Source organism: Trachemys scripta, chromosome 7 (genome assembly GCF_013100865.1).
Source record: "Trachemys scripta elegans isolate TJP31775 chromosome 7, CAS_Tse_1.0, whole genome shotgun sequence".
NCBI classification, from domain to species: Eukaryota; Metazoa; Chordata; order Testudines; family Emydidae; genus Trachemys; species Trachemys scripta.
Window position 1 is genome coordinate 68876493 of NC_048304.1, and position 18509 is coordinate 68895001.

General features: G+C 42.7%; 1 protein-coding gene across 4 annotated transcripts in view; it reads right to left on the reverse strand.

The window, feature by feature from the left end:
- The window catches only part of RASGEF1A (RasGEF domain family member 1A), a 75774-nt gene that overhangs the window by 26930 nt on the left and 30335 nt on the right, over positions 1-18509 (reverse strand). For 3 of the 4 annotated variants that reach the window (XM_034776347.1, XM_034776350.1, XM_034776348.1), the window contains one exon: positions 6558-6737. In XM_034776347.1, the coding sequence (XP_034632238.1) occupies positions 6558-6737 (180 nt within the window). Of the gene's footprint in view, positions 1-6557; positions 6738-10868; positions 11059-18509 lie in introns of those variants that run through there. The other variant, XM_034776349.1, reaches the window with a different exon arrangement.

An 18509-nucleotide genomic window follows, 5' to 3' on the forward strand; every position in this document is an offset into this window, starting at 1 on the left:
CAAAAAGAAGAACAGGAGTACTTGTGGCACCTTAGAGACTAACAAATTTATTAGATTTATTTTAATAAATAATAATAAATTTATTTATTATGCTCTAATAAATTTGTTAGTCTCTAAGGTGCCACAAGTACTCCTGTTCTTCTTTTTGTTCTCAACTGCTTAAACTTGAGCATGTAAATGACCAAATTTGCAATGTTTTGTGTTAATTTTGCATCAGGTTTACAGAAACTGGAACTGGCATGCTGAAATCAGGCAGGTACATAACTGCCTAATTTACACACGCACACATGTCTGTGGGATTGCACAAGTGAACTGAGGCCCCAGCAAATTTAAGGCAGTTAGTAAAAAATGTGGCCTCTGTTGTATTAGCTGTTCATTAGACAATCAGATGACCTTGTCTATTTTCTTCAAAAACACACACGTTTTAAATCATGATGGTCTCTTTATCAATCCAAAGAAAAGATGATTTTTCTCTCTAATTACAGGCAAATAGGCTGTTAATACAGACATTTAGTTTCATGATGTCCATTATGCAGTGTTATAACATTTGTAGCAGAACAAATCCCTCTGCAGCAAAAGAGAAAAGGAAGCTTTTATGAAAAAATTGAACAGAAAATGACTGTTTCTTGGGAATGAGAGAATTGTAGACTGAATACCATCAGTTACAGAACTACTTCTAGCCCCTGTTGAGGAAGGGGAACAGAGCTAAATTACAAAGGGTGCGTTTTAATAGTTCATTTTGGGTTTAGAGATCTGGTTTTGGTGATGCTCCTATGCTTAGAATTGAGAGTTTCACTAGTATCAGTAATATCTGTAGGACCAGAATGAACTTTTAAAGGTCTGTATCCACTATGGATGGACTAAGGAAGTAAGGGAGACACAGCTGGCTAAATCTGGAGATTTGGGGTCTAATGCTTAACTGCTGTAATACAGAAAAGCTCTGTTGATACCGCTGGGCAGCTCTGTCCTGTGATCAGGCTCAGGTGGAAGTTAGCTCAGGCGACTGGATACTCTTCCTGGTGTGAGAGTAGGCTGGCTATAACATTTCTGACATATTGCAGTTCAGGATAGTTTACAGGCCATTCTTGGTTTGGCATTTTGCTCAAGAACTTTTCTTATTTGCAATGAATTATGGAAATTGCACATGATTCCTTCACATGCGCCTGGAAATGGTTATTACTCTGCTGCCATTCTGTGATGAAAGTTTATAAGCATAATTCTTCGGCAGTGGGTGCTCTATATTTTTGAGATAATTTGAAGTTGGAATGAGCCCCAACCTTGTCCCACAAATTGGAAAGGAGACTCAACAGAGTTACAGGCCAATGTCTCAGATCTGTCTTCTCACATTCCATACAGTATAGGCCTAGCAAATGCAACAGGCAGCAGCGCTGAATGTGAGAAATAAACTTCAGAGTGCCAACTCAAAATAGTAACATGTGAAAGTACTGTTGTGGTGTGTTATAAGCCATGCATAGTTCACTTCTATTCCTGTTGTTTTCCCCCCTTACAGCGAAATTCTGCACTCACATATATGATCCCTCTGACTTAAAGCAATGGGCACGCCCTGGTGTAATTGAGGAGAAACTTTAGCACTTGGGTGCAGCTTTTATACTTGTAATTGGACTGTGTATAAATTCTTCTTCTGGAAATAGGTCAAGTCCTTCTTGCTTTGACACTCCCTCACCTCCCATTCTGTGAATAACTAGAGAAGAGGTGTGAAAGGTTTGTTTCTCCAAGTCCCTTGGGTTTTCCACAAATGCACTTTTCTGCGAGGGGAGGAGGGAATACTGCCTTTACTAGGTTAGTAGAAGATAGCTGAAATATAAGCTGCACTGTCCTATCAATGACCTTCGCTCTGATAAGCTAGGCCACATTCTTTGTGGCAAGATATATTTTAGCCTTGCACACTAATTCTAGTCTAGGTCTCTTCCTGAAAGTTTGTGTTCTGTGGGATACTGTTTATCCAGAGTGAATCCGAGATAACCATACTCAGAATACCAGTTCTTTAAAGTCCTGCTGTAGGCTGGGACTAAATCCAAATGATCAGGGCTCTTGTGGGTTTTTTTTTTTTGGTGGTTTGTGTTAAAACAGTGCTCACAAAAGTGCAGAACTCATACAGCCAGAAATTGCGCAGGCAATGTATATCTCATTTCTAACTAGCAATAGCCACACAGTGCCAATCCAGGCCTTCTCCAGAGTTTGGGCTGCCTGTTTTTTGATATGAACAAAATCCCCCATGGCATTGGTTTTGCCCAGTATTTAATTTACTGGGACCAGATTCACAACTGGTGTAAAATGGAATAATTACATTGCTGTCAGTAGAGAGATGCCAGTGTACACCAGCTAGGAATCTGGCCCCATTTGTCCAGGCTTCTTGATCTGATTCTGCTGTAATTTACACAAGTGTAAAATCAGGAGGAAATCCAGTTGAATAATGAGAGTGCAAACCTGGTGTATGTCTCTCTATTTGAATAATGAGCCTCTAGGGTAAGGTCTGGTCACTGCCCATCTCATCCTATTCCATTGTGTGTTGAGTCTAGGTTGAACGAATGAAATGAGTCTCCACCCGGCCCCCAGTACATACATACTCACTATCTGGTACAAATGTCTTAGGCCCTGTCTACGTGGGGGATTTTGGTGATTGTTACAGCTGTGCTAGTTCACACATCCAGTGGAGATGGTCCACACCAGTGTAAACCATGACTCTGACCAGTGAAGCATACCTCAGCTTTAAAGCCCTTACTAGGTGATCCCACTCCCATTGACTTGAATGGCAGTTGGATCAGACCCCTCAGTCTGCTAAACAGACACGATTGCCCTAAAAGGTGGAAGCCAGTGTGCTGGGAGCTTAGATGAGATCACCTAATCTTTTTTAGTTTGTGTGTGAGCCATAAACCAGGATTTAAATTGGAGGCCTCTTGAGGGAAAAAGCTGTTGCTTTGAACCAGCTTTATTTAACACACAGACACACACGCTGTCTCATAGGTGCTCCCTCTTTTTTTGATTAAGATGGCTTGGACCAGGAAATTCAGCTATGTAGCTAGCTGGTTTGACAAAGAATGATTTTAAAAAATGCTTCCTTAAATGGTGAGGTTGAAAATTATGCCCCAACGCTGGCAGGTATTTGGAAGAAGATGAGGAAAATTCCTCTCGGCACTTTAGAACAACTTAAGCTGACACAAAAGGAGTCTGTGCTTTAGAAGAAAAAAAGGAAGCAGATTTCTTTAGTTCCTAAAGTTGTTGCTAAGAGACGTCCTAAACTATAAAAAGGACAAAGAGAGAGAGAGCAAGACTAAAGAGGCAACTGTTACTTTATGGCCCAAGAATGTACTGATGTCTTCTTGAGGAAAAAGAAAAATATTTTCCTTGTGCTCTTGCTGCTTGATCTGGAACTTCTTATTTGTGAAATAGTTGCTTGAAACTTTCTCTTGCTTGGGCATGAGGATTACAGACCAGTACATTCCATTCCTAACTTCCAGAATGCTGCTGTCTCATGAGCACACATTTTTCTATGCACCAGAGAAGCCTCTGTACACAAACAAGCCTCCCAGGAGCAGCACACAAACATAGGCCCTTATCTCGCCTCTCCTCTCCCTCCTGCTGACCTCCATCTACAGCTCTGCCAACATGACAGAGAAGTCTTGTGTTGCTTGAAACCAGAATGGAAAAATACAGTATTTTTTCCCCATCCGGTTTAGGGAAGGATACTGGGATCTTTAGCGTCACATAGACACAAAGTGGAGTATTTTCCAAGCAATGTGCTTGGGGAAGTTAGTTCAGAGGGTTTGGTGAGAACCAGCTTCTTTTCAGTGATTTACAAATGTGTCACTGCTGAACTCAGGAAATCTATACTGACATCACTGATTGTTGCTTTAAGCCAGTAGTTCTCAATCAGGGGTACGCAGAGGTCTTCCAGGGGATACCTCAACTCATCTAAATATTTGCCTAGTTTTACAACAGGATACATAAAAAGCAGTTGCGAAGTCAGTATAAACTAAAATTTCATACAGACAATGACTTGTTTATACTTCTGTATATGTTATACACTGAAGTATAAGTACGTTATATTATATTATAATTTATTTTATAATTATATGGTAAAAATGTGAAAGCAATTTTTCAGTAATAGAGTGCTGGAACACTGTATTTTTATGTCTGACTTTGTAAGCAACTAGTTTTTAAGTGAGGTGTAACTTGAGGGTATGCAAGACAAATCAGAGTCCTGAAAGGGGTACAGTAGTCTGGAAAGGTTGAGAGCCACTGCTCTAAGCAAGGCCAAACTGGCAATACAAAACCCGCTACCACTGCTCCTGGCATATGCTACCAGTGAAATGGGACTAATGGGCTTTGCTCTTTCCTTTCAAGCATCACAGCCAAGATGACAGAGTAAGTGGGCTGTCACTCTGTTCCTTTGTGGCCACTCCTTTTTAAAGTAAAAATAGGTGTGGGTTGAAGTCTAAACCTGTAACCAGATCCAAATCCAGGCTTTTTGGGAGGCTTGGATTTGGGATGACTTGTATCCAGCCCACTCTTTACACTGTTCAAGCTGTTTTGTTTTATTATGTATCAGAGGGGTAGCCGTGTTAGTCTGAATCTGTAAAAAGCAACAGAGGGTCCTGTGGCACCTTTAAGACTAACAAGTATTGGGAGCATAAGCTTTCATGGGTAAGAACTCACATCTGAAGAAGTGAGGTTCTTACCCACGAAAGCTTATGCTCCCAATACTTCTGTTAGTCTTAAAGGTGCCACAGGACCCTCTTTTGTTTTATTATGTAACCCTTTATGCTAAGATCAATTTGCTGTCAGTGATCTGACTTCTCTAAGGGAATGTACCCTCCTGCTGTGGCAGGGTTTTCCCATCTCTCTTCCAGGAACTTACTTGGCTGCTTGACAGGTTTTGCATCCCCTGTGACTTGTTTGCTTGTTTATTTGGATCATAAGGTCCTCATGGTGGGCACCTGGATTTATGTATTTGTAATGCACTTAGCATGCTTGGTGTATTACAGAATATCTGTAACTCCTAAGATCCACAAATCATTGCTAGAACCCTGAAGATAATATCAACAATAGGGAGCAAGATTCAAAATAGCTGTGTTATAAATAGACAGCCCCTTACACTAAGGGACTTGCATTAGCAGCTACTTAATGAGCTGCAGGAAGGAACTCAAGCAGCTACGAGCTGTGCCATAGTACTATGTAACAGGTGGAGAAAGGATTCTTACAAGGCTTAACTGCAGCAGTGTAATGCTACTTGCCTGGTGTACAAAACCTCATGCTCTTTTCTAGCTCTACCTGCTGCTTTCTTCATCACACTGAGTGTCTTGAAGGAAGGAACAAACCTGTGCCTGCTGTACATGGTGTACTAAAAACTCATAAAAGAATGGAACAAATGGAGGCATTAACACCAAATAGTGGTTAACCCGCTGGGCTTTATGAAGAATTACGTACTCTGTGTGTCTGTCTGTCAAATGCAATGCAATTATCACTATGTGTGGTAAATAGAAGCTTTAGGACTGCTTTTGAATTGGAAAGTTGCTACATTCCTTTTTTGTAAAAACAAACCTAACGTTTCGGACAAGGCTACTGGTGTCGTGTTCAAGGGAACTACATGTGGGGATGAAAATCTTTTTGTAGTGAGGGATGGTGCGTTTTTAATTGTGACCTCAAAATAATAAATAAAGCACAGATCCAGCTCAGGAAGGCTCCTGCTACAAGACATTCCTGGTATGGCCCACAGTAATGTGTGATTTTAATATAGCTAAAGGGTTTGGATTCCTCTACCACTGCTGTGCTTTTTCCCAGGGCTTAAACACAGCTTGTGCTATACAATCTTTATGCTTTTCTGCAACCTTCTTAACTAAAACCTTCCACTTAATGGGGCTGAGGGGTTTATTTTAAGTAATGTAATAATCTCTGAATAATATCCTAGGTTGGGATGCCTATTGCATACCCGGCAGTTACACGTGGTGTTTATTTCAGTGGATTGTGGCGAGAATGTTGAAACAGCTGCAAAACCATTCCTAGGTTCAGAAACTTAAATTCTAGCAGAACTGGCCAGTTCAGATGTGCTGAGAAAGAACATTTAATTAAAGTCTATTTTTTTGCTTTTCAGTGTACCTAACTAAAAGAGACACAAAATAAGGGGAAAAAATTGAGCTGTGCTCAGCACACAGCTGATATCTTTCCCCCCAGCAGAATCCAGTTAGTAGCTAATCTTGGTTGCACTAGAGCAAAGGCAGCTTAGCGGGATCGAAATTTCTTCTGCTAATGCTGCTGTTAATTGGTTTTTAGTGTGCCTGACAGGGGTTCAGCAGGGCTTGATTTCACTAGCAAATATTGCTGTTCAAAAAGATAGAGGATCCCTCCCAGGTGGGCATGAGCTCCTATGAAGGGAAGGCCCATTACTTGCAACAAAGCAATTAGATCATTAGGCCTATTTGATCATCTTGGTTAAGATGAAGCAATTTTTAAGAAAATTAATTAATAATACCACCTGTGTTGGGATCGTGACTCTGTTTAGATGCCAGAGGAATACAAGTTCTGAAATGTCTACTTACATCCGGATAATAGTCCATGGTGGGCACCAGGCGCTCTATCAGGACCTCCAGTGATCCAGAGACGAGATTCCCATCCTGGTAAACAGGATCTCCACACCTCTCGCCCATGTCTGGCTGCACCTGCCCACTACAACTGGAACCGAGCATGCTGGAAAATATTGGTGTCTGGGGCATAGTTTCCTGCAGGATTGAAGGAAGAAAGAAGGAGGGTTCAGGTTTCTTTGCAGATCTCTACTGTGAGTCTTCATGGCTTTTGCAAAGGCATAAATTAGACACAGATTACATATTGGAGTGAACACAGCATGGGCACTGGGGGAGGGAGATATGAGCCCAAACTCCCACAGACCTGCAGATGGCATTTAGTTTTGAAATTACATGCAACCTATGTTCCTAATTTCTTCACTGTGTAGTTGCTGTCAGGATGTTCCCCCTTCCCCTCCCCCCATTACAAATAAGACTATAGAGATATCAGCACAAAATACCATGTAAATTGAAGGAGCAATCTCACACATAGATAACAAATCGTGACCTATTCTACAAACAACTACATTACATGGGCACAGTGTCCTTGTTTAATGTTCTGGGGGGAGGTCTTTTAGAGAAAATACTAAACCCTACTGGATATGTGGCGATAAACCCTCCAGTAATAATCTCTCTTGCTAGGTCTAGCCCAGATAGTGACAGAAGTGCATTTTGTCTTGCACATACTTGGACACATGGACTGCACTGCTAATGATTAGGGATATACCACCTGAACAAGAATGTCCTGTTGTGTAGCATTTGACCGTATGAGTTGGGTGAGCTTGAACAAACACTCCAATATTTGTGCCTGACCTCTTAGGAGACTGTTTTACCTTGGAAACATAAAGCAAAGCTGCTGTAGTGACATACAAACCAAATAAGCTCTTTTCTCTCGACCAGAAGCTACAGTATGTTGTAGTTACCATGTGCAAATAAGTCTTGACGTGCAAAAAAACCCAAACAAACCTGACTACAACTTAAATGTACATTGAAGGAAAAACAAAGCATGTTACTGAAATATGCAAAGTTTCCCATTCCCTATAGTTAAGGCTATGATTTTGTCACAGAGGACGCAGAAGTCAAGGAATCTGTGACTTCCAAAGACCTCTGTGACATCAGCCCCTGTGGCAGGGAGCTGTGAGGTACCCCCACCGTCTGAGGCAGCGGGCCCCTAAGCTCTGAACTGCCATGGGCAGCGGGGGTACCTTGCAGCTTCCAGCTACCACGGGCAAAAGGGGTACCCAGCAGCTCCTGGACACCAGAGGGGACGGAGGATCCTGGCAGCTCCCCGGCCACCACAGGGTGGGGTGGGGTAGGGGGACCCCCATAGTTCCCCAGCTGCATCTGTGTGGCGGGGAGACCCTGGCAGCTCCCCGGTGTGGCGGCTGCTGCAAGGGGACCCCCCGTAGCTCCCTGGCTGCCACAGCAGGCCAGGGGGACCCCCACAGCACCCCACTGTGGTGGCAAAGGGATTCACGCAGCTCCCCTCCATGGGGGCAGCGGGGCAACTCCTGCAGCTCCCCACTGCGGCAGCAGAGGGATTCACACAGCTCCCCACTGCTGGGGAGGGGGTTAGAGGGACTCCACAGCTCCCCTCTGAAATGGGAGGGCAGGGGGACACTGGAGCTCTGGGTGGTGCGGGTCCCAGACCTCCCAGCCATCCGCAGCTGCACAGCCCCTTCCCATTTTGTCATGGATATTTTTCGTAAAAGTCACGGACAGGTCATGGGCAATAAAGAAAAATTAATGGAAGCCCGTGACCAGTCCCTGACTTTTACGAAAAATATCCATGACAAAATATTAGCCTTACCTACAATGCCACAGCAAATACCTGTGTGGAAGAATAATACTTTTCCTGTCAAGATCTTTCTCAATAGCTATTGTTTACTATGTTGAGCCTTAAAGGGCCACTGTCAAGGTTGATAAGGCCTTAGGGGAGGTAGAGTTCTGTTCCTACTCTGCCATTAACTCATATAACCTTGGGCTAGTCCTTGCCTCAGTTTCCCCATTTGTGAATTGGAGAGACTGTCCCACCTTTGTGAAGAACTTTTATGGATGAAAGGTGATAGGAATATTGTTAAAACTGATCTGAAAATGACAGTTGTTCCATGTTCCAGATTTTCTCTTAGACACCAGTTGAATGTCTTCTCCCTCTGCCTCTTTTTACCCATGTTGCAAGGGCTGGTTCAAAAACTGAAAGCCATATTTATCTTAAGGATTTTTAATGAGCTCTTGCAACAACATGGCATAACTGCTCAGGCAGGTCAAGTCAGCATTTAAGCCCTATACATGTTAGTTTCCTTTTAACAGGTCTTGTAAAATCGTCAATATTTACTAGCCCAGGCAGAAAATACTTATCCCTAGTTTTACTAAGATGGTGATTTTGGGTGGGGAGTGGGGAACGAAAAGAAGGGGTTAAATCCCAATGTTACTAGTACTTATCCATGAAAACAAGAGTTACTCACTATAAGCGAGCTGGTGAATAGAATTGTGCTTGGCCGCTTTAACCAGGACGCCTTTCTATCTGTGCCAACACACAATAAATATATTAACTGATCTGAAACTACCTGTGGCTGAAAACATGGCAGCTATTCAACTATGAACATCAGCACTACCCTACAGTTCAGGACACTTCCAGTGTTTGGTTGCCTGAAATTGCAAATAAGCGCCTGATTTAAAAACAAAATGTACAGGATCTCGTGGCATACATTTCTCACTAACGTGTTAAAGTATTTCAGCAATTTAGTCACAAGGCATGTGCTCTGGAGCACACGAGAGCTTGACAAATGATTGTTTCCTTGGGAGTGTGTGACGAAGAAGCCAGCTTAGCTATGCATATTATGTAAGTTGTCAGTAATTTGTTTTTTCCTTTTAAGGCCCACAGCAATAGCTTTGATCGACTCACTCAGAGTGCACTAATGTACGGTATGTTCTATCGGGCTAATAATGGCATGGAGGTGCATGTCCAGCTTTGCAAAGGGATGCTAACTGCTAATGAAGCAATCAGCAATAAAGCAGCTGGGGGGAGGGGAAGCATTCTTATGAATCGTTTCTAGAACCTGTTCAAAATTGTGTGTGTGAAGATCTTTTTGGAAGGAGGACTAAGATTTTTTTCTTTATGGGAATGGAACTGCAGATAAATTTTAAGCTCTGCCTTCCCAGTAGGTAAAAGAGTAGTTTGTAGCTAGCAGCTCTCATGCTTGTTGAAACTTCCCAGAAACAATAAATAAATTTAAGCAAATGAATCAAGCGGCATTGCCACTTCTCTAACACTGCTCTTGCGACTGCACTCTGGAAAAACAAATCTCTCTGTGGGACGTGTTGCTGCACATTACTTAGTATTACATGGTAGTTAAACGTACTTTGTTTGAAGACACGGGCAAAGCATTTGTTTTTCCCCAGGCTTGAATGAACCAGAACTCTGTGAAAGTTCACCGTAAGCAAAATATCCTCACAAAATTCAATATAGAACCTAAATATTGTGTATAAGAACTACCTGCTGGTACTAAAATAAGACCACTTGGCTGCACTGGAGGCAGGCAGGGTTGAAAAGAAGCCCATCAGCTTTAAAAGTTCACTGAATCTATTATTACATAAATTATTAAATGTATCAGTAATTCAGTGCTTCCAGGGTATCTCCCATGGATGCAGAAGGAAGTGCCACAAATACAACCTGAGTGCCTTTCTGGTTTGCCAAGAAAGTGGACATTTAAATCCTGAAGTGGCAGTATTCATCTTTTATGCCAAGTCCAAAACTCACCTGCAATCACCAGTCTCCCAACAAATAAAACAGCCCTGGAAGGTTTATCTGTGACTAATGCAGACACACAGTCAAAGGAATATAACTGTTGACATCCATCTATATCAATCCAAGCAAACGTTTTCACAAGCAGAACATGCTCAAAGGAGCTTCACTCACTACAGCTGGGGTATACATTTCTTTTTCAACAGCAGACAGTAAACCAAACCATTCAATATTTCTGAACTTATAAAACTTAACCATTCCAGAGTGAGCAAATGAATCCCATTCAAATTAAAACCATATTTTTTGCTAACAGAACAAAGACAATTTAAAAGATTATGGGGCAGATTCTGATCTCAGTGATGTTGATGCACAGCAGGAATGATTCCCTTAAAATCAGAGGAGAAGCTGTAGTCATCTTCGAGTATAAATCCGATCAAAATTTAGCTTTGCCATTAACGTATGTGCATGTATAAATACACATACCACTACCATATATACATTAACAAAAATCAGTGTACCCATAACTGAAAATCTTGAACTCTTACCCTCATTTTTTTCTGTAATATGTACATAAGCTGTGGCGGTCTGTAAGATCCCGATGGCTTTCCCAGAGTATAAAAGTCTCAGCCAGCCATTGCAGCTCCAACCTGCCAGAAAAAAATCTCTCTGGCTTCAGCTTTCCTTCCCGCCAGCTTAGATCTAAACAGCCTCAGGTTCATCTGAGCAAAACCAGAAAGCTCACAGCTTTCCAGGCTGGCTCTGACGTCAGCCCCTGGCTCAGCTTTCTGTTGGCTGAGAGAGAGCTTGTCCAATTCAAAAGAAGCTGAGTTTACTAGGGCTGGCTTTTGTGTGTTCACTGTACAAGCGTTGAAAGAAAAGCCCACCCTCCGCTTTCCTCTATAGAAGCTTTAACACATCCAACAGGTTAGACCGCTTAGTACCTTTTCCCTCCCACCTCTTTTCTCCTTTAGAAACTTAAGAGGCCTGGAAGAACAACAATACGTCAGCCTCTTTTATACTGGCTGAAAACAACCACCATATGCTCTGTGTGGTGATGCTCTCTAGTTTGGGGCTGCCACGGGGAAGACCAGATAACTGAGCAAAGCACAAGTGTGGCAGATGGAGTTAGTGCATTTCTGACTTGTGGCATTGTGCTAGCCAAACAAAACTGCTGATTCATTTCTTTGCTCTTGATATAAAAAGATGTGGCTTTTTTGGGGCAGGAAGCGGTGCCCACAATCAACATCTGGATGATATTCAAAAGCAAGCCCTAGCAACAGGCAGACCCATGGCATGGGATATTCAGCAGCACCCAGCCTTGGCCTAATTCTCTTCCCAGTGCCGTCAATGGAGGTTTTACCATCAACTTCAATGGAAGCAGAGTCGGACCAGACCTGACAGCTGTTTAAAAAATCCATCTCTTGAGATTTCAAGGTTCAGATTAACATTTTCCCTCCCCCTGCCAACTATTTCAATGCAGATCTGAAATTTGTCACCTCTGATGGGATGGTGTTTTGGGAAAATGCCCATAGGGGGTGGGCAGGGAGGCAGTGGCCAATCTTCTGTATAACCACTGCAATCTCTCTCTCTGAAAACCACTCACTTATGGTCTCTTTCCAATACTAATTGGAATATTGGCACTGCTGTCCCAAACTTCAAAACTGTAAATGGCAGCTTGAGTCTGCCTGTGCCAGCTCCAGCCCCACGTTTAGGGAAACCTAGAATCATAAAAAATGTAGGGCTGAAATGGAGAAATCATCTAGGCCAGCCTGCTGTGCCGAGGCAGCACCGAGTAAACCTAGACCATCCCTGACAGGTGTTTCTCCAACCTGTTTTTAAAAACCTCCAATGACTGGGATTGCACAACCTTCCTTGGAAGCCTAGTCCACAGCTTACCTATCCTTATAGTTAGAAAGTTTTTCTTAATAGCTAACCAAATCTCCCTTGCTACAGATTAAGCCAATTACCTCTTGTCCTAGGTTCAGTGGACATGGAGAACATTTGATCGCTGTCCTCTTTATAACATGCTGGGAGACTGTTAAACTGGTTAAAAGGCAGGGAAAAAGGGATAGGAATAAATGGTCGGTTTTCAGAATGGAGAGTGGTAAATAGCGGTGTCCCCCAGGGATCTGTACTCAGACCAGTGCTGTTCCACATATTCATAAATGATCTGGATAAGGGGGTAAACAGTGAGGTGGCAAAATTTGCAGAAGATATAAAATTACTCAAGCTAGTTAAGTCCAAAACAGACTGAGAGTTACAAAGGGATCTCACAAAACTGGGCGAGATCAAAGGGCAGATCAAATTCAATGTTGATAAATGCAACGTAATGCACACTGGAAAGCATAATCCCAATTATACATACAAAATGATGGGATCTCAATTAGCTGTTACCACTCAAGAAAGAGATCTTGGAGTCACTGTAGATAGTTCTCTAAAAAAATCCTCTCTATGTGCAGTGTTATTCAAAAAAGCTAATAGAATGTTAGGAACCATTAGGAAAGCGATAGATAATGCAGAAAATATCATAACGCCACTATATAAATCCACAATATGCCCAAGCCTTGAATACGACGTGCAGTTCTGGTTTCCCCATCTCAAAAAGGGTATATTAGAAATGGAAAAGGTACAGAGAAGGCCAAAAAAATAAATAAATAAAGGATATGAAACAGAGTGTGCATCTGTATGAGGAGAGATTAAAACTATTTGGGACTGTTCATCTTGGAAAAGAGACAGCTAAATGGGGATATGATAGAGGTATATAAAATCATGAATGGTGAGGAGAAAGTGTATAAGGAAGTGTTGTTTACCCCTTCACATAACACAAGGACACAATTAAATAGGCAGCAAGTTTAAAACAAACAAAATAAAATACTTCTTCACACAACACACAGTCAAGCTATGGAACTCGTTGCCAGGGGCTGTGGTGAAAGCCAAAACTATAACAGGGTTCAAAAAAGAACTAGATAAGTTCTTGGAGGATAGGTCCATCAATGATAAAAATGGTCAGAAATGCAATCCCATGCTCTGGGTGTCCCTAAGCCTCTGACTGGCAGAAGCTGGGGCTGTACAATAGGGGATGTATCCATTGATGATTGCCTTGTTCTTTTCATTCCCTTTGACACATGTGGCATTGGCCACTGTTGGAGCACAGGATATTGGACTCTATAAACCATTGGTTTGATCCAATATAGCCATTCTTATGTTATCAGGTTAAGGCCTGTGTTAAAAGTACGGTGATCAATTGTTATAATGTGATGCAATTAGAAAGTACAGCTCCAACCTACTTGTGAGCATTCAGCATTGTCTTCTGGTAATGTGAGGAAAGAAAGTAACAGTGCATCAGAATCAAGAGGAGACCCTCCCTCCTAAGTTGTTTGAGTGTGTCATAGTGACCAAAATAATTGTGTGTGTCCCCCCCCCCTCTCCCCCAGTTAAAAGAAAGAGGGATAGCTGAGTTGGACTGCGAACAGGGATACAGAAAGGTAGTTGGCTTTGCTGGCTGGTCTGCAACATCCTCTCTATTTGTCAGGTTTTATGCTTCCCATTCCAAATATTTTTGCTGTGTGACTGTTTTGGACATGCACTTTTATCCTCCTGTTGAGCATCGGGCATAAATTGCTGTCAAGAGCAGGATATAAGAAGTACCACTGGACCAACAAAGAGCAGTCGAATGTTTTCCAAGGGAAACAATTTCTAAGTATGAACCCTCATTGAAGAATCAGTTCAATAGTCAGAGCTACACCTAGTAGTACTAACAAAATCAAAAAGTGAATGCACAAGATGTTTTTTTTTTCAAACCATGCTTTTATCCTATGTTAATCCATTCTCCCTTCCTGTGCAAAAGGATGTTGAGACCAAGTACAGTGCTTGCCAGTTAGAATTAGCAAAATGCACCAAGTTAATTAAGCTCCAACAAAAGATTCAGCTTCAATTAATGTTAAAAGCGACTCAGGCTTGCTAATAACACGAGAGATGTGATCAGATCCGGGATGGAAGGTGGGTAGGTCTCTCATCAATAAGGGGCATTGTGCCTCATTGAGGGCAGTGCACAGCTATACAGCCCCAAAGGTACATGTCCCAGGCATTGCGCCTTTTGGAGCTTTCCATTGTGCAGGGGGAGGAAAGTCACTGCCCCAGTACTACATGAGCACTGAGAGGATGGGGAAGATCTCCCCTCATTTGGGATGCCTAATGATACTAGCTTCACCTTTGCTCTCTGAGTGCAAGGATGCTGTGCTTGGCCCCTGCATGGGTATGGTAGGGGAGGCAGCTGCTCTGGCTTCCTCTCCCCCTGGCACCCCACCTACATGCATACCCTTTCAGGAGCCAGGTGACATCTGGCCCTAGATGAATAAAACATTCAAGGCAAAATGAGGGCTGGCTTCCTACAAGGGACAGTAGCTGAGGCATGGTGGTCTGTACTGTATTGGGTCTTACTCTGTGCTCATCCCCATAGTATCTGAGCACCTTCTCACAAGCTAAATATGAGTCAATAGTATAACACTCCTGCAAAAACACCAAACATTGTTCTGGAATGTATTAGCAGGAGTGTTGTAAGCAAGACACTAGAAATTCTTCCATGCTACTCTGCGCTGATAAGGCCTCAACTGGAGTATTGTGTCCAGTTCTGGGCACCACATTTCACGAAAGATGTGGACAAATTTGGAGAAAGTCCAGAGGAGAACAACAAAAACGATTAAAGGCCTAGAAAACATGACTTATGAGGAAAGATTGAAAAAACTGGCTTTGAAATCCTTTCCAGTCCTACTCTTGGATGATTCTATGCATTAAGCGAGGTGATTAACATCTGTCACATGTTGGTGCTCTTGTCCTCTCCCCAGGGGGGACATGTGTGGAGTGGAATGTTTGACTTGGAATCTTGTTTTAATATACATGTGTGCAAACACATTGCTATGTATGTGTTTAGAGAAGCCAAAGGTAGAAGAAATGCACTTTGCATTTAAAGCGGAAAGTGGTGAGATTTGTGATGGTTCTTAGAACCTCATTTCACAGTCTTGGGGTGGCAAGCGAGGAATCTCTGTTTCCAGGCAACAATTGTATTGGGAGATAGGAGACCTGTGTTCTATTAGCAGCCCAGCCACTGACCTACTTTGTCCTCTTGAGTAAGTTGCTTCATCCCTCTTTGTAAAATGTGGGTGAGGACACTTACCAGCCTGTATACAGCATTTGCGACCTGCAGATGTAAAAGGCTAGCTAATGCCTAAGTATAATTGTTGTTATTACAGCCATCTTGTTCCTGAACAACCTATAAACTTCTTTACATATGTGTTTCCTAGTGATTGCATCTTGATACTGGTGGCCAGACATGAGAGCAAGGTTGACCAAGAACTAGATTTGTTCTGCACATGTCCTGCATGTTACCAAAAAGGGGACTTGAAACAGACCCTTCATTTTCTACCAAGCCAGTAAAAGAGAAGTCTCCTGCCTCTGGGTGAGTCAGTAGGAGTGACTCTCTCAGTCAGAAGATACTTTCAGACTATTTTATGCTGGCTAATTTCAAAGTGTACAAGAACACAAGTGTTAAGAAGAAGGCTGACCTTGTCACGGATGCACTGCATTGAGACTCATGGGGCCTGGGTTCATTTCCTTACACTGCCACATACTTCCTGTGAAAGACGCTTAATTTCTCCATGCCTCAGTTTCCCACTTGTGAAATGATAATGGTGATAATGCTTTCTTTCTCCCATTTTTTGTCTGCCTTATCTGTTTAGATTATAAACTCTTCAGGACAGGGGCTGTCTCTGACTGTGTGTATGTACAGCACCTAACACAATAGGGTCTCAATCTCAGATGTGCCAACTGACATGGAAATAAGAAATAATAACCTTCAAAAGAAAACTTTTGGTAAAAGAGAAAGCTAGAAGTTGATTCCAAAGCAAAGTTTTTCTTCTTGTATCAGTGTGAATATTTCCCTTTCTGTCCTCTTTTAGAAGGAAAAAATAACCCATCCCTAATATAATTAGAAGTCAATGAAGGAAAAGCTTGTGTTTTTTAATAGTCTCATAAAAGATTAAGAGCTGAATTACAGTATGATGAAAACAATTTACTTAAATGCACTTGAGCAAAAGTACATAAATTGTTCCTACTTCAGAAAAGCAAGTAATTACCAAGAGATCCATTAACAATGATCTTAGGCTACAACCTTAATTACAAGGCAAGTCTCTGAAATATGACATTTAGAGCCTTTCTTGGTTAAACTGTTCAAGTCATTTGTTGGTCACATTCCACACACACACTTGTTCAGTAAATAAGTCTGAGTTCATACAACAGCACACATACACATGCCGTAGGGTTACATCATTTGCCTTGATGGAAGAGAAAGGGGCCAAAGGGGGAGAGAGGGCAGGTGGAAAGTGAGCTTGATTGTGCCCAGTTTTCCTTTTTCTGCAAATTGACTTGTAATGGGCCAATCACAAAAGGCTCAGCTCAGCTAAGAAATCACAATCGGGCCCATGGTCTACTCACACCCTTCAATGCTTACCCAAACTGACCCTTTTGTTGTTTTCCTGCTATTCTTTAGTAAGCAGTAAAATGTATGCAGCACTCTCCTCTTGTCCCCATTCTTTCCAGCCAGGAAAATAGTTCAGTGATTAGTCTTGTTTCTATGCTCTGCTTTGGTGTTCAGCCAGACTTATTGCTGGACAGGTCAGAGTGGAATGTGACCCAGGGACAATGTATGGAACTGTTAGCTGTCTTGCATGCCCTTGCAATGCTAGAGCATGTCCACTTAGCAAAGTTTATTTTTGAAAGACCCATTTTGGTACACACACATAACTCTGACAACCATTGTTGTACCTGTTGGGTCTAGCATTCCAGGAGCACCTTATGCCTTTGGTCTAATACTGCTGCTTGAAGCATGGGCTTTTGTTTAACTTGAAAACATGGCATTGCATTGTGGGATGTTAGGGCCTGCACTGCTTAAGGCTTTCCATCCACATGGTGGAAAATGGTTGTAAACTACATTGGTTGAGCTGAAACAGTGCACAGGGTCTTTTCCCGAGAAATGCAATCAACCGCTACAATCAACACTTGCAACATGCCTGGGATGGCTGTTATGTGTGGGTGCAAGTTCTTGGGGATGTTTTGCCTAAAGCAATGATTCCCAAATGTTTCACTAAGGTAACCCACCAATTGCATTTTGTCTCTTTTTGTGACCCACCCAGAGGTCCATGTTGGGGCACCCAAAATCATAGGCCAGCATCCTTCTCCTCTCCTGCTGCCCCCTCCTCCTTTGCCCTGCCAAAGGGACACCAAACAGCCACAGCAGCATTTTCCACCCCAACGCTGCTTCCCTAATCCTGGACCAGTGTGGAAGGAGGCCCTGCAGGGGCAAGGCAGGCAGGATAGGAGGGGTTGGAGAATAAGTCCACCCAGCAGTTCCTATTCTGTGGAGCTGTGCATTGCATCCTGGTGCATGAGTCCCTCTCTGGACGTTGCAACCTCACTCATGGGGTCACGGTGCCACTAAGGTTTCTCCCAGCCACTCTCCAACCCCCCTTCTCTCCTGGGGCTCCCCTCTACATGGGGCCTGCAACCCACCTTGAACCTTCCTATGACCCACCTATGACTTCCTATGACCCACTGTTTGGGAAACACAATGTAAACAGGACTCTGAAGTTAAGAGGCTTATACAAATCTTTGGGGGCATCATCAGGCTTTTTGTTTCATGAGATTCTAGCAATCCCTGGTGCAAACCAGTCTGAAAATACAAAACAAGTTTTGCCGTGGTTCTTGGCTATTTCTGTTTCTCCATCTCAGACTACTGGAAACATGGCCATGTGATCATTAAGGCACAGATTTGTTACCTTTTTGGAGGGTGAACAGAATTTCTGCTGGTGGAAGTTCAGTCCTGGAGCCTGAAGTTCTCTAGTCACAGATCAGCTAAATGATAGGCAGCCTCAGCGCTATCTGCCCCTGATTAGCCACCACTGTGCCTCACCCCTGAATTGGAAGGAAAGGATTTTCTCTAGGGGTCAGAGGTGAATACTCTTTCAGTGTTTTGGCTCATTCCAAGACAGGTGCCTGCTAATGCTAATTGGTGGATGTTTGTGATCTGGACATGTGCTTTTTAGGAACTGAACAGAGATAAAACCACAGTTCATTTTTCCCCTGAACCTTTTTAAAGGATCTGGATTCAGTTCCATTGGAGTTTGGGCGAAGGG